Source organism: Pseudophryne corroboree, chromosome 12 (assembly GCF_028390025.1).
Source record: "Pseudophryne corroboree isolate aPseCor3 chromosome 12, aPseCor3.hap2, whole genome shotgun sequence".
Classification (NCBI taxonomy): Eukaryota; Metazoa; Chordata; class Amphibia; order Anura; family Myobatrachidae; genus Pseudophryne; species Pseudophryne corroboree.
Window position 1 is genome coordinate 158227955 of NC_086455.1, and position 17171 is coordinate 158245125.

General features: G+C 47.2%; 1 protein-coding gene across 1 annotated transcript in view; it reads left to right on the forward strand.

Annotated features, from left to right (window-relative positions):
- Positions 1–16788, forward strand: part of TSHR (thyroid stimulating hormone receptor) — a 162685-nt gene extending 145897 nt beyond the window's left edge. Inside the window, 5 exon segments of the mRNA XM_063948223.1 lie at positions 8580–8657; positions 9371–9559; positions 11527–12527; positions 12530–12606; positions 12608–16788. Of these exon segments, the coding sequence (XP_063804293.1) occupies positions 8580–8657; positions 9371–9559; positions 11527–12527; positions 12530–12606; positions 12608–12943 (1681 nt within the window). The 3' untranslated portion in view covers positions 12944–16788.
- Positions 16789–17171: the final 383 nt, after the last annotated feature.

A 17171-nucleotide genomic window follows, 5' to 3' on the forward strand; every position in this document is an offset into this window, starting at 1 on the left:
TTCATCTATCACACGTTCCCCGTCTGCAGTTAATGCCTGTGCTGACCCCCGCTAAACGCCGCGCAGCACTAAGCAAACAGCCGCTGATCACGCAGGCTGGAAAACTGGCCTGAAGCATCCATCCATTGCGAGGGAGGAAGACCTAGAGACATGCAGGTTTCCATTAGATTGCATATACTGGATCGCTAGAACCATACATCCCATCCCAGCTAATTCCCGGCAAAAAGGCTTAGGTAGTGAAAGTACAAGTTCCAAAATGCCCTGTTAGACACTGCTTCCCACAAGGCAGGAGCTTCCCTTGCTGGCTAATTATTTCCTTGTTGCAAACGAGCAGGTGGCCTGCAGCTCGCTAACTGCTCTGGAACCACAAGGCCCAGCCACCCCCACTGTCTAAGACAGGAGCTGGGAGGAGGCAGTATATACAGGACTGTTTCCCCTACCGCACCTCCTCCTATTAGAACAGCTTAAGCCAGGTTGTCTTTTGATTTCTGCTTACAATGTGTGTGAAGAGATTATAGGCCCACAGCCATCTGCAGGAAAATAAAGCGTTATTGGATAGCCTTGTAAGACACAGAAGCCTCCACCCTTCCCTGTGCGTCCACACACAGGAGTAATAACCCCTTAGTGTGACCTCCAGGCATTAACTGCTACATGAGCATGTATTCCTCAGACAGGGCCAGGATGTATATGTAACGCTTCAACTTCTCTGTATATCTATAACTTCTCTCATCTTAAAGGACGCGGCCGTCCTCAGGGTAGGACACCATAGAATGCGTACAGTTTTCACTAATCAGTTGTAAATATCCTGAACCTTTCAGAGTACCAATGTTCAGTAGAACACAAAGGGCAATATTCAATTGTGGTGCGCACCGGCAGCCACTAGATGGCACCCAATGGAGCAATTCAATTGTTCCTCCGTTCGGGCAAGATGGCTTCCTGCACCTGCATTCCCCTGGGGTTGGCGAGGTGAAATGCACGAAAAGTGGCCCGTTTAAGCACCAAATGGCACTTTAGGCGATTGCGCCCAACTTATTAGTCAGGCTTAGCTGCTTTACACAACTAAACCCAATCTCTATGGGCGCATTCGGCACAATTTTTTTTTTTTTTTAATTATGCCACAAGACCACCCATCACTTTAGATGGGAGATTGGGCCAGCAAAACAATTGAATATCGCCCAAAGAATATATCATACTTGCAAACCCCACACTGACTAGAATCATATGAACTGTGACCGGATGATTCCGTACGAGAACCTTCACCGCTTCGCGTCCCGCCCCCAGGCACAGAATGGAGTTTAGGTCACATGGGACCTGGCCAATTAGGGGATTCCCACTTACCATCAGTAACTGCCTGTTACTGACTCCACACATTGTGCAGTGGGCGGGTACTATGCTGCCACCACCAGACTCCACACTATCTTACCACCCGTGTGGTTTTGACGAATCCACAATCGTCGCTTGCGCTTAAGCACAGCACGGTAGCAGGCGGAAGGCAGAGCTTGGAGACGCTGGGTGCACCCTGGACAGCCGGAAAATGGAGCTAGGTTTCGCCTAGCCTGCAGGTCACAAGATGGAGCGGTCGTCTTGAGGCAGAAGATGTTTATTTGCCCAAAAATAGTTCTGAAAAGAACTTAGCAATACAGTAGATGTTTACAGCAGAGTGAAAATGGTATAATACACTTTTGAGGCTCGCAGGCCTCATTTTTATGTCAATTTTCCACACAGTACCACAGGGGGTAAGTCCGCCCTGTAGTTTACAACCAATCGCTGTGTACCCAAGTGCTGTGAATGCCTTAGTGACATGCGCAGCTACCATTGTCCTCTATGGACAGTGGGGAGTGGTCACTCTCCTTTGACTGTTCCATCCTGGAGGATCGGTATCCGCCCCGGTGACATTCAGTCTAGGCTGGGGGAAGTTTTCCCGCCTAAACTTCCAGTAATCTGCCTGGGACCTAGCTCACCATCTGCAGCCTGGATTCGGGCTCCAGAGATGGGCAGCCTAGATCCCCTGTCAGGGTTTCCTGCTCACCAAAGGGGATCCCTATTGAGCTCCAGAAAACCACTCAGCTTGTTGGGAAGCTGAGCTGCTCCTCTCTCTTCTCATGATACTTCCATGTGGGAGGCTAGAGGGGAAGGCATTCCGTTTTTAGGGAAAAGGACTGGGAGAATCCAACAGCCTGCACAGTAATGGATTCCCCCCTCCTGGGACACAGTACCAAGTAAGTGCACACTCCTTTAAAATACATTTAAATACACTGTACATGTTTCTTTAAATATACAATGAGCCTGTACCCTGCTCTAGGCTCTACATACCCAGGCACTGCAGCTGGGGGATCTGCTATCCGCAGCTCAGTGCGTCACAACATAATATATTAATACATTTCATCCAGAGCTATTGTTTTATGCCCAGCGCTGGGCTCTCTTAGTCCTGCAGCCCAGGAAAGCTCTCCTGGCTGCAGCGGCAACCTAACCCGTTATGCTGCACTGGGAGGCCAGCTAGCCCGGTGACCCCTCAGGCAGTGCATGGTTCTGTTGCGTCGCCACAGCCCCTGCTGGTGATCTGGGCTGCGGCGCACTCCCCAGAAGCTTGGCAGATCAGGACGCTTGTCCCGGCCGCCGTGGCTCTGTGTCTCCGTGGCACCGGGAGCGTAACTCCCGGACCCCAGCATCCAGCACCCTACATGCACCTCTGCCGCATAGGGGGCCACCGTGAGTGGCACCCCCCCCAGCAGCGCAGCAGCCTGGGACGCTCATCCCGGCTGCCGCGGCTGGCCACCTCCATAGTGCTGAGGCGCCGGGAGCAGAGTTTCCGGCCCCCAGCGGTGGCACACTCTGAGCGCTGCAGCAGGAGCTGGTCTCCCAGCTGCAGCTGCTCCCCCTTCTCCCACGGTGCACACGTACTGCTCAGCGCGCCGGGGGGCTACCTGTGGCCCTGCATAAAATTACATTTTTTAAACACTATTAAACACACAGCGCCTAGCGCTTATAGAATTTAAAGATGGTGCCTAACGCTAGGGCATATTTAAAAGTGGCGCCAAGCACCTATTGTCCATAAAACGGCACCAGGCAGCTGAGGGTTATCCCCTTCAGTGCCGCAGCCACCATTGTTCGCGTGGCATCGGGGTCTCCAGCCACACTCCTCTCCCCCATTCAAGCGGGTCAACCAGGGACCCATGTCCCAATGATTTGGTCCCTGGTCCCTCAGTCCTTATCGGGGTTACCGGGAGTTCCATGGGGGTTCAGGCTCCTCCTGACGTGACAGTCCATCCGCATTGCTATCTGAGCCTTGCCTTGCTTGTGGATAATATGAAAGTCATAAACCTGAAGAGCAAGTCAGACTGGGCTTCCTGCTGAACTAGGCCTCAAAGGACCTCAGCATTGACTCAAGCTGCTCCCTCTTGAGGTTACCAAGCTCACTGCTCCAGTTTACTTCCTCTACACCACCCTCACCCTTGGCATCCGCGAGGAGGTCAGGAATGGGACCATTTCCTGGTTCCTTCATCGGTAGGCAGCATACAGTGGCTACCGACTCCACACGCTCATGGTATGCCTTTAACATGTTTACATGGTAGGTACGCTGTCTCCTACCATCGGTCAAATGACACCACGTGTCACTTAGGTGTTTTGTGACAGTGTACGGTCCCGCCCAGGCAGCCTGGAGCTTGTTCTGACGTGTGGGGACCAGAACCAGTACCTTCTGCCCTACTCCGAAGACCAGGGCACGCTTGGTCTTTTGCTTGGTCTGCGCTTCCACAAGATACACTTGCGCAAGCCCCATGAGATTCTCTAACCGATCTCTAAGCTTCAACACGTACTCCACCACGGACTCATCCTGGTGGGTCAGCTCCCCTTCCCAAGACTCATGGAACAGGTTAAGAGGTCCACGGACTCTGTGGCCATATAGTAACTCGAAGGGCGAGAATCCGGTCAACTCCTGTGGCACCTCCCGATACGCAAACAGGAGGTGTGGCAGATATCGCTCCCAGTCTCCCCCCTCCGAAGTCACAAATTCCCGTAGCATCTGCTTCAGAGTGCCATTAAATCTCTCGCAAAGTCCATTTGTCTGCGGGTGATAGGGGGTGGTGCGGAGTTGGTTCACTCCACACCTCGCCCAGAGACACTGGACCAGATCACTCATGAACTGCGTCCCTTGATCGGTTAGGATCTCACTGAGGAACCCTACTCTACTAAATATGCCTAGCAGAGCATCCGCTGCCTTTTCCACAGCCTCTGGATACCGGGTGGCATAATCCACAACGGTGAGGATGTATCTCTTCCCCGATCTACTGGGCACAGGTAGGGGACCTACTATATCCACGGCCAACCGTTGGAAAGGTTCCCTGACTATTGGCAAAGACCTCAGGGGAGCCCAAACACTGGGGCGTCCAAGCCGTTGCCATACATCACATGACCTATAGAAGGTCCGGATGTCATCCGACACTCCGGGCCAGAAAAAGTTCTGTGTCAGGCACCTCAGTGTTCGGTCCCTCCCCTGGTGTCCTGCCAAAGGGATTTCATGTGCAGCCTACATCAGTTGATCCCCAAAGCTCCTGGGAACTACCAGTTGAACTTGCTCCCACAATGGCCTATCCCCTTCTACTTTGGCTACCCGGTACAGTAACCCTTTCCACCAGGTCACACTCCCTGCCCCCATCCCAACAAGGCCACTGCCAGCTTGGCGCCTCATACCTTTTAGGGATGGGTCAGTAAGTTGAGCTTCCCTAAACTACTGCCTGCGGCCCTCACTTTCTGATAAGTCTGTACACTTTACAGGAGGAATGTTGGGGTCAGTCATGGTAAGGTCAGTGTGGTCACTCACTCACCGCCGAAGTTGGCAAACCACTTGGGTCAGGAGCATCAATGGGCACCCCCACAGGATTCAACAAACTGGAACTGACATCCTCTGCGCTGCTAGGGGATGTAGGCCCATCAGCGGCAAAGAGCAGGTTGGGCAGATGTGCTGATCTGGCCGCTGCTGTCTTTTCCTCTGGGCTGGCTTACGCTGTGGTTGGCAGTTGTCTAGCCGCTATGGTCTTTTCCTCTGGGCTGGGCTGCGCTGGTGGAGACAATGACAACTGTAGTCTGGCCACTTGACTCTGGGTGATGGCGTTCGCAAAGGCGGTAATGATTCCTCCACCAAGATCATTTCCCAAGACAAAATCAGTTGGGAGGCCATCCATCGCGGCAACATCTCGCAGCTCTTGTCCAGCTCCCCAGTCTAGGTAGACTCTGGCCATGGGCACTTTTCGCTCTAGCCCATTGGCCACATTAACTTTTGCAGTGCAACCCTGCATCACTGCAGCTGGATCGACAAGGTGGGGGCTCACAACAGTGATGGAGGCCCCAGAGTCTCTTATGCCTTTGCCCTGCAGGGGCCCCACTTGGACTGGCTACAGGTGCCACCACATATTTTGTTGGGGCTTCTTAGCCATGCAGGTGACTCTCTCCGCAGAGTCCACCTGGTTCTCACCACACTCCATCGGACTGACTGGAGGGGGAACAGTCTCTGAAGGCTCATCTCCATGAGTTAAGCAAGCAATTTGGGCTCCAGCACTCGGATTGGGGCACGAGTCTGGGGTGCTTGGGATGCAGGACAGTTCATCCTCAGATGTCCGATTTTTCCCACAGCCATAGCACTTTTTGTCCAGGCGTGGCTCCGGTGGCCTCTGATTACTGGCAGGGGCATTACAGGGCGGTTGCTGGCCAAAAGCACCCGGGTTGGAAGATGCTTGCTTTGGGGGGCGATGAGATGTAGAGGGATGTCCCCCTGGTGGTACAGTCCTTTGGGGCTGGCTGCTGCTTGGGTGTTTCTGCCCATGTGGCCGAATTGCCACATACTTGTCTGCTAACTGGGCAGCCATATTTAAGCTGGATGGCTCCCAGTCTAGCACCCACTCCTTCACTTCTGGGGTGCACCTGCGATAGAACTGCTCCCTGCAAATCAGTCCGATCAGTGCGTACCATGTAGTGGACTAGGATTCCTCTACCCACTTCACCATGTACTGCCGCAGCTGGGTGGCGAACTGTTCATGGGTGCTGCTAGGATTCTTGGGCAGGTCCCGGAACTTCTTCCTGTAAGACTCGGGAGTGACGAAGAATCGCTGGAGGAGGGCCTTTGCGAATTCATCATACTTTCCACAGTCCTCAGTGGCCACTCCTCGATAGGCCTCTCCATGCAGAGTGGGCACAAGGTGTCTCACCTACACCGACTTGGGTAAATCATGTAGTTTGCAAGTCCTTTCAAAAACTTGTAAATGTCCATCAATGTCCCCATTACTGTCTGCATTACTTGGCAAACTGAATGCGGCCCAATCTGTGTGCAGCAGCGGACAACGGCTCTCGGTATCTCCGGAGAGGTCCGGGACCGCGGCGCTGCATAAAATTAAATTTTTTAAACATTATTAAACACTCTGCGCATAACGCCTATACAATTTAAATATGGCGCCTAGCGCCAGGGCATATTTAAAAGTGGCGCCAAGTGCCTATTGTCCATAAAATGGCGCCGGGCAGCTGAGGGTTAACCCCTTCAGTGTGCATGGTAGGGGGGTCTCCGGCCACATGAACCTTGACTTGTGTCAAAAAATTTATTTTTTCCCATTTTCACAAACCCGCGATGCTTAGGCCTAAAGTTGGCAACATTTTGAAAAAAAATTTTTTTTAAATTCCAAAATCTAATACAAACAGTAGGACACAAATATCAGTGTCAGCAATAATACTGAAACCTGATATTTCTTTCCAAGCTGAGTAATGACACACTGAAAAGTCATATTTTCCCAAATATTTTGTTCTCGTTCCCTCTTTTTCACTATTAAAGTGAAATAAGGTAATCTATGCATGAAACCAGAACTGTAGCCCAAAGTTTGCCGAGAACAATGGTGTTTGTCCCAAGGCTCTACCACATCCCAGTCCTGAGATATCCGCATTAGCGTAAATGCCTAAAAACACGACAATCGCTGTCTGCCATGATGTAAAGATGGCTGCCATTTCTACATGGAAGCAAGTAAGAATAAGTATTAGTGGTTTTAAACTCTTGGCATATAGGAGAGATAACTGACGAAAAAATAATTTTTCTAAAAAAAAATGGTCAAGCAACCAAAATATTCATAATTGGACCACTTCGTATGGAGTGACCCATATACTGTATATATTGCATGCAGGGTGAATACTGTAGGCTTCTGCATGTAGCCCACACATGCTGGGTAGCTTTATTCTTTATACTGCAGTTTGGATTTGCGTTGGCACGCCTCCTCCAACATCTACTGTAACACTCTCTGCACATTATACATCTACCCCACCTGCAATGCAACATGGTTTTACCAAGGTGGCCTTGCTTCAAACTCAGAATCAGGCTCTTAGTGTACAGAGCCTCCTTGTACCTCCTGGGATCCGATCTCTAGGTCGACACTATCTAGGTCGACCACTATTGGTCGACAGGGTTTCTAGGTCGACATGATCTAGGTCGACAGGTCAAAAGACCAACATGAGTTATTCACGATTTTTTTCTTTTTTTTAACCTTTTCATACTTAACGATCCACGTGGACTACAATTTGGAACGGTAACCTGTGCCAAGCGCAGCAAGGCACCCTGCCCTTCGCCATGCGAGGGGACACAGTGCACTAATTGGGGTTCCTGGTCACTCTACGAAGAAAACGACACAAAAAAAACATTTAAAAAAACTCATGTCGACCATTTGACCTGTCGACCTAGACCATGTCTACCTAAAGACCCTGTCGACCTAGTTACTGTCGACCAATAGTGCTTGACCTAGACACTGTCGACCTAGTTACTATCTACCTTCCATACCACACCCGTACCACCTACCCTTGGTGCCTTTACGGTCACAGTGAACAGGGGCATTTGTAAAGTCTTTTTGCTAACTACATGATGTGCAGCCCTGGTGTTACATTAATAGCAGGGTGTGCAAAAAACATCAATTTCCTGGGCTTTGGGATGTAAAGAATGTGAGCCAGTCTCTGTATGTTAACAACCGAACACCTTGAATATTTTAGTTGTGCAAGTGGCAACCAAATCTGCCAACTATACTGGGAATTATAAAAATAGTGTCAACGAGACCCCAAAATCTCTGTTTTGTTTTCTCAGCCTGAGAACATTTGGATTTTTTTGCAGACTCCAAATCTTTGAGAGTCAAACCCAGGAAGGAGAGAGGGTGTAGGTGGCTTGTTAAAACGACGGGAATGGATTGAGGCGTGCACTTGCCAGGCTGTTTTTTTAAGTTTCCTTCTTCCCACGCTAAAGCAATTCTCTTCTGTCCGCAAATCCAGGTAACCTCTTCCATGCCGGGCCGGTGCTGTATATAATGCAGCAGGGTTAGCTCAGAGCAGTTGGCAGAATCCAGTTGCTCCTTTGCACCAATTTGCACACACACAGCCGGTAACACGTGACCTGTATCCTGATGCTAGATGTCTGCGCAAATCTGAGGGGGTTTAGCGAGGCGACAGCCGGGTAACGCCCTGCTCGGTTTCTGAGCCCATTCCCCCACTGCCGCGTTAGTTCTTTAACCACAACACGTCTTCAGCTCCAAGATGCAAATGTTTTCTCTTCTCTTTCTCTCTCGCAGGGACTTGCACAACAACGAGCGTCTGGCCGGCCTCCATGAAGATGTGTTTTTGGGTGTTCTGAGTGGCCCCACCACATTGTAAGTGTCTTCAGGTGAACTCTGCAGCAGATGAAACATTGGTGCATGTCAATGTTGAGGTACAGGACCTTTTGCTCCCACAAACATTGCTGAGGACCCTTATAATATAGGAAACTCTTTTTAAGTAAAGGGAAGTGTCACTCGATAAATGATTAAAGTTTAGTTGAAATACTATCGAGGGAATTCAATTAAAAGTGGGACGTTTTTACTGCAGCCGCTGGGTTTCCCTATTCAATTAGGAGATAAAATTAGACACCCCCCCCCCCCCCCAAGAAGCAGCAGCACCAGGGAGAACTACATCTCTCAGCAGCCACCTGCAATCCCCCCCCCCCCCCCCCCCCGTGCAAACATGGAGAGGTGACCACCGGGAGCTGCGGAGACCACCAGACCGGTAAGCGTGTGTTGTCAGCATCGCATGCAGGGTGCTTGGGATGAGCGAGTCCTGGTCCAGCCTGGAGGTGCTTACCTGTTTATGTCCTGTACTTCGGAGCATTGAGATAATAAAAAATGATGTAGATTCTGTAATGTAATATGATTGCATCCAATCAGCTTCTAGCTATAATTTATCTAGCACATTCTATAACATGTGATTGGTTCCTGTGGCCAACATCTCCACTCGATACATCTTACCCCATGGTTTGCTATCACCATACTTGTAGAACATATTCAGTCATTCATGATGTATGGTTAAACAATGCCAGATGTTTCTCCAGGGACATCTCAAAGACAGCGGTTGCCTCCCTTCCCACCAAAGGCCTGGAAAACCTGAAGCATCTTCAGGCTCGAAGCACCTGGTACCTGAAGAAACTGCCCCCTCTAAACACCTTTGTTCACCTGGAGGTGGCAGAACTGTCTTACCCCAGCCACTGCTGTGCCTTCACAAACTGGACCAAAAAGAAGAGGTCAGTAACCACCAATACCGACTGACATGACAAAAACATTTCCATACACTGAACTCCAGCAAATGAAAACAAAACCCACGGCTATGTAAAAATAAAACAAGTTTGAAAACTTAAAGGTTGACCCAAGTTATCATAACTACCACTGACTCTACAGGAGGCAACTGTGGCATTTCAGCTTGGTTTGAAGTGTGGGGTCATTTATGAACTTCTAAAAATGAAGAGGGGCAGTGCAATAGCTTTACCTGCTTGGAGAAGTCCAAATCTGGTTTTGCTCCATTACACCTGTTTTAATGGACACACAAATTAATTAGGTCCACAATGCGGCATCAGTTTGCTCTTTTATTAAGGACAAAGCTGGCCACAAAAAGGGCTGACCAGAAAGTTCCCTACCATAATGTGGGATAAGAATGCACCTAATAAGATCCAAGGGATGGAGACAATGTTTTTGTTTAAAAAAAGTACCTGATTTAGTGGGAGATTCTGCAGTGTTAGCTTGTGCACCACCTTAACCACGCATTTCGCACCATGGCGACGGGTCATTGGCCAGTGCATATAAAGTGGAAAGTAAATATGTAAGACTGCAACATTTGAAAGAAAGATAACAACGGTTCTTCCTTAATGGTATGAATTGTTCAAGAGCTAAATAAGGACACAATGACTGTGTCTGCAGAACACAAACATGCAGAAAGGGGCTTCCATATATGTCCATAGTATATAATGCACATCCTGGGTCTGTTTATTGTTTCAACTGTGTTATAGGGAACTAGACATTTCGGCAAGCTGCCTGATGGGCAGAAATTATTTGGGGGACTCATTCCAGGTCTATTGATGCAGGGACAAGTGTCAGGTTTTGGGTCTGATTGGTTGGGTCTGCATTGTTATTCTGTTTTTGTCACAGGATGCTATATATGCCCCCAGAACCGTTGACACAAATGATGGCATTAAGGTTTCAGTCTGTCCGCAAACACCAGCTCCAGTTTTGCTGTAGAAATTACCATGAAAATACCACCACAATGTATTTTATATGACATGTCCATGAGCGTGGACAGACCAAGTAGTGCAATAACTTTGACCTATCTATTACAGGTACATTGTATAATTATAGTGCACTGTACAGACCATGAAGTAGAATATTATCTCCTTCCTTTCACCAGCAAACCATGAGTGCTAGTCAATTTACCTTGATTTACCACTTGCACAATCTCCCCACTCTTCTGCCACTCTGGTAGATGTACGTGGCCGTCCACTGACTCTCACTAAAGATACCAAATCCACCCTCTCTCTAACCCAGGAGATCAGCCAATAACTTACACACTCCTTTGGCTCTTGGTTCTTAGGTTTCTGTTGGGTCTTAGTTTTAACAGGCTCTGCCATGGCACTAGTTTAACATCCTACCTACTCAAAGTTCAAATGCAACTTGGCGTACCTGGAGTATTATTTAGGCCATAATACAAGATGAGGCGAGGTACTTTAGAAGTACAGCGATTAGCCATAACAGCCAACGAGGCATTTACAGAGTTGAATGTATACCCATTTACGATACATATCTTTCATGAATTTAACAGCACATATTTAGAAAACGAACGTATGCAAAAAAAAAAGGGTTGTATGTTATCTGGACCTATCAACCTTTACAATAAAAAATGCAGAACTTGGGTTCAGTGAGGCTGTGTTCACGCAAACGTGAGCCATATACGGTATACCTGCAAACATTTGCAGGTCTATTTAGCGCCTGCTCAAGGGATGGGTAATTACATGCTAATGATAACTACTTGTCGAAAGGTAGCCGCATGTTCTCCTTAAGCGAAGGCCTACGCATCGTGGAAATGAGAAGGATTGTCTTTTGCGTACTTTTCTCAGCCAAGGTGTCAGTGATCTATGAGCAGTGTATAATTTCCATGACCTTACTGCTTTGCATTATTGCCGTGCAATCTGCTAATTACATGTCTGTTTAATTGCCCCCACAGCGATCTTGAATCTATTATATGCAATCAGTCCTACATACAGAACTCCCACAAGAAGCGCTCCCTGAGAACCGTTGTAGGCATAGGCCCATACTACCAGGATTACATGGATGGAGATTCCGAGACGGAGAATTCCAAGTCCACTGACTTTCTCAGCAGTAGCCACTATTCTGTTTTCTTTGAGGACCAGGGCGACGAAGAAATTGGCTTTGGGCAGGAGATAAAGAACGCACAGGAACAATATACCCACGCCTTTGAGAGCTACTATGACTACATCATCTGTGGTGTCAGCGAGAAGCTGGTGTGCACGCCGGAACCTGATGAGTTCAACCCTTGTGAGGACATCATGGGCTACAACTTCCTGCGCATAGTGGTGTGGTTTGTCAACCTCTTGTCCATACTGGGGAATGCTTTTGTCCTGTTCATCCTCATCACCAGCCATTACAAGCTGACAGTGCCTCGTTTTCTCATGTGCAACCTAGCCTTTGCCGATTTCTGCATGGGCATCTACCTTCTCCTCATAGCCTCAGAGGACCTCCACACCCGCTCCGAGTACTACAACTATGCCATCAACTGGCAGACGGGGCCAGGCTGCAACACAGCTGGATTCTTCACCGTGTTTGCCAGCGAGCTGTCAGTGTACACTCTGACTGTTATAACGCTGGAGCGCTGGTACGCCATCACCTTCGCAATGCGTCTGGACCGCAAAATCCGGCTCAGGCACGCCTCATTCATCATGCTGGGTGGTTGGGTATTTTGCTTTTTCCTAGCTCTTTTGCCGCTGGTTGGAATAAGCAGCTACATAAAGGTCAGCATCTGCTTACCAATGGACACAGAAACTGCCCTCTCCCAGGCCTACATCATCCTGGTCTTGATGCTCAACATCATCGCATTCATCATCATCTGCGCTTGCTACATCAAAATCTACATCACCGTTCGAAATCCCCACTACAAATCTGGAGACAAAGACACCAAAATCGCCAAACGTATGGCAGTCCTCATCTTCACCGACTTCATCTGTATGGCGCCAATTTCCTTTTATGCCTTGTCGGCCATTATGAACAAACCCCTTATCACTGTGTCTAACTCCAAGATATTGCTGGTGCTGTTCTACCCACTTAATTCCTGTGCCAACCCTTTCCTCTATGCCATTTTTACCAAGGCATTCCGCAGAGATGTCTTCATCCTTCTCAGTAAGTTTGGCGTCTGTGAACACCAGGCACAGGTTTACCGTGGGCAGGCGGTGTCTCCTAAGAACAGCAGTGGATCATACAGTCAGAGGAGCAGCCGGGGAACCGGTCAGACACTGGCAAACATTCCCGATGTCCTAAAAGAAAACCAGCCTGTGGTGGGAACACAAATCGACCCACTGGATGACTGCCGGCTTACCAACTCTACACAGACTGACGGCTGGTACTAATTTGTCGCTGGGTTTAGTGAAAAACAACAGGAAATTCCTGGTGCTAGTTTTGACCACTAGGTATTACTGATGGTTTAGTTACCTCTGTGCAGATGGCCCTTACACGAGCTTTGGGCTTTCAGAGATTGAACCCTAAACACTTAACAAAGAAACTTTTTCTTAACCGTATTCTTACTTCTTTAGGGGCATTCGTAATGATACACGTTTGACTTTAACACACTAGTAGTGTTGGAAAGCTTGAATGGGCTCCACTGCTACATTTGGAAAAGAGGCTTCTTTGTCGACAGGCCAATCATTGACTATTCTATAGAAAGACGAAACATTATAGCCTCAAATTATGCTGAGAGGTAGAAACTGCGGACATGATACTGCCTTCTAAACATCAATTATAAGCTTACAGAAACCATCTTACTAAAAATAAACTTATTCCATTTGTTTTATGCTCTAAACTTTTTTTCCCCCTTTAAACAGCATCGTTCTTTGAGGCACCTTGACTAGTCAGGATCTGAGGATGCTTTAAGGATATAGAGTTTCAGCTACACAACTTATTTTTTTTCTTAAAAATAATAAAATGTAATAAGCCTTAATCCAAACATCTTCAAGAGGTTATATCCCAGCCTGCCATCTCTCTACTAGGGAACCTGTAGCAGACAGCAGAGCCGGGCACTCCGAGGCATAAGGTGTCTCCTGCAGATGGCTTATGGAAACTAAAAGCACAGGGAAAATCTTCAAGGAATGGTTTTTAAATCAACATCTCATCTTAAAACATCTGTCCGAGATTGACAAGAAAAAATATATATGCAAAGTGTCGTGTGATCCCTCAACGGGTGCCTGAAGAAGACAAGACGTTGAATAGATGCCTCTCTGCAATGAGACAGAGGCCCCTATTGTCAGTGAATCCAGCCTAAGGTGTATGTAGCCCCAACAGTATCAGAATAGCGAGGTTTGAAGCCTGGGACGCAAAGTGGGTTATTATTTGTTAACGGCACAATTCAATCCATTCTGGCAATCGCTAGATAGAGGTAGCATTTCAAAATGACTGAAGGCAAGAATGAAGTGACATAGGCACTCAGGAAGTTTCATATTACATTTCTTCTTTCACTGTGTGCAGGTGCCACCCCGTATAGTTTTATTTCCCTTTGAAATAGCAAATTAACTTTTACACATGTAAATCATCTCCTTTTCAAAATTTATCTAGACAGTAAAGAAGTATGGCTTCCCAACGCAGATGCAGGGTCTCAGTACGTCATGTGATCACAAAGGGGAGCGATAAAGGTGGGGGAACATTTTACAGTGTAGATAGAGCTCAGAGAGAAGCTCCAAAGCCGCTCTGTTCACAATCATGTGACTGTAATTTCTGACAACAAAGTGCACCTCATTTTATTCCAAAGGGTTCTGGGCTGATCATGAAGAAGCACTAAGCACTATTTCCATTTATTTTCAATAATCTCACCACAACTCATATAATAATAAACTGAAAGGGTACAGTGAACGGTAGGTACCCAATATTAAAACACTCCTTTAAAAAAAAATAAAAAATAAAAAATTTTTTTTTTTTATAATAAACAAATATATTCCGGGGTAGATCTACTGCGAAACTAATAAATCTTAAACCTAATCCCGGAGGGGCCCATTTTAACCTCTTGTTTTTATGTACTATATGGTTATAGCTTGTCATCAATGACACCATGACAACCAGGATTTTAGGAACCGGAGACAAGGAGGCATTTAATAAGGTCATTTTGCTGGTGCTGAGCGGTGTGTGCTACCCTTGCAAGGGCAGCAGGGTCCTTTGGATCTTGCCCTATTGTAGCTGGTTACAAAGGGGCCCCCATAACAATTCAAGCTTCAGGGACCCAAAAATGTAGTTCCACCAATGTCAGGAATTCCGGTTTCCATTCTGCCATCGATAGTTCACATTACCTGCGTAGAGCAATTTGCATGGCAGCCCCCATTCATAATGATCAACCCAAACAAACTAGGATAAATCCATTTGGAATACTGAGTTTTCTTACGTAAAACGTACAGGGCTCGACACACAGGTGGGTACATAAGCGTGTGCACGCAGCAGTATCTATTGGTGATCTCCTGTCTGCAACGTTATGAAACTGCAGCTACAAAGTTTTCTTGTACATCCGTGCGGCCGGATGTGCAAGGACAGAGACTCTCACTGTCCGCATCTGCACGACCCGGCAATACAGATTGTTGTGTCCTTACCCGCCAACATCTGTCACACCATGCACGCCTGCATTAATCCTGTGGCAGGTGCAGGTTCTCGGTCTGACTGTGGTCTCCCTGTGGCTGTGGGTCTGTGTACTCACCGCTTGCAGTAACACGCCCACTGAATGGACCATTTCTGTGTGAATTACTAGTCACCTCCCAGTCCCCAATCAGAGGCGCCTATCCCTGTTCCATAACATTTCTGATTCTGTGTGCCATGATTGTAACACCAGCTTTATGTGTACACTCCGTTCGCCATACGAGTTCTTAGGAATTTTTCGTGCACGCGCAGTTGCCAAAAAAAACCAAAAAGCTCAACTAAGTGAACATAAGGTAGTAGCAATTTCTCCATTATACCCAACACAATGTCACAAAATTGAGTTGTCACATACGGAACAAGTCAACTCCACCATCGTTTTGTAACGGAACCTTCTACTTCATAATTCCCCTCAACTCCTAATTAAGAGACGGTGTTATTTTTTTATGAAAACCCATACCAAATATTCCAAAATACAGAATTTTTTGAGTGAGCGTGAGATAGTGAAACCTTTGTTTTTTGATATCTCAAATAACACAAACCTTGTTTAATACATAAAGTTATTAAAAATATTGTATTAAATGACCTTCAGGCTGTGTGTATAAGGTGTATATAAAACATAAATGAATTGTGTGTATGTACACAAATTTTGTTTAATGCACAAAGTATAAAAAATATTGGCTAAAATTACTTTCAGGCTGTGTGTATAAGGGCCCTCATTCCGAGTTGATCGCTCGCTAGCTACTTTTAGCAGCCGTGCAAACGCATAGTTGCCGCCCATGGGGGGGAGTGTATTTTCGCATTGCAAGTGTACGAACGCGTGTGCAGCCGAGCGGTACGAAAAAGTTTTGTGCAGTTTCCGAGTAGCTCTGACCTTACTCAGCCGCTGCAATCACTTCAGTCTTTTTTGGTCCCGGAATTGACGTCAGACACCCGACCTGCAAACGCTTGGACACGCCTGCGTTTTTCCAAACACTCCCTGAAAACGGTCAGTTGCCACCCACAAACGCCCTCTTCCTGTCAATCTCCTTGCGATCGGCTGTGCGAATAGATTCTTTAGTTAAATCCATCGCCCAGCAACGATCCGCTTTCTACCCGTACGACGCGCCTGCGCATTGCGGTGCATACACATGCGCAGTAGTAACCTGTTCGCTGCGCTGCAAAAAACGGCAGCGAGCGATCAACTCGGAATGACCCCCATGGTGTATATGAAACATAAATGCATCCTGTGCTTAGACTTGGGTCCCATCGCCATGATATCTCATTATGGTATGCGATTATTCCAAAATACGGAATAATCAGATATCCAAAATACTTCTAGTCCCAAGCATTTTGGATATGGGATACTCAACCTGTATAACGTAACTAAACAACCTATGATGAAAGCTCCAAAGATGCACGGGCACAGATTTTATTTTTCTAGTGTCATGTATGGGGCATTTTCACTCCTTTTCATGGAATATCCCATGAATGTCAGAGTCGCATTTCCCGATTGCATTTCCCACAGATTCAGACGTCTTCATCTGATCATGTTTTATCCACAGGCGGCCACACGTCTTGAGATTATTTTAAAGTTGATTAATAAATATTTTATCTCAGTCTTAAACTGTATGGACAGCTTTATAAATACAGCGAATGCTAAAGACTGGTGTAAACAGACAGGTTGGTTTGTATTCCATTCATAAATTGCACCCCCTCTTCACAACATGAATGTAGGGGTTACAGACAAAGCAGAAACGCAGCAGTTTAGGCACCTGTTTCCCCTTCTGCACCCACTGCGGGGGTTATATAATCGGAACCTGGCAGACTTAAGCGAGATTGGTGCTAAATTTAAAATGGCAATCAGTTTTAGGGCTGGTTCATCCTTATAATGGATTGCTGCTTTAAATTTAGCACCAATCTAACTGAAATCACAGGGTAAAGGGCCCCATACACTAGAACGATAATGCCCGATTTCAGCCAATTTCTGGC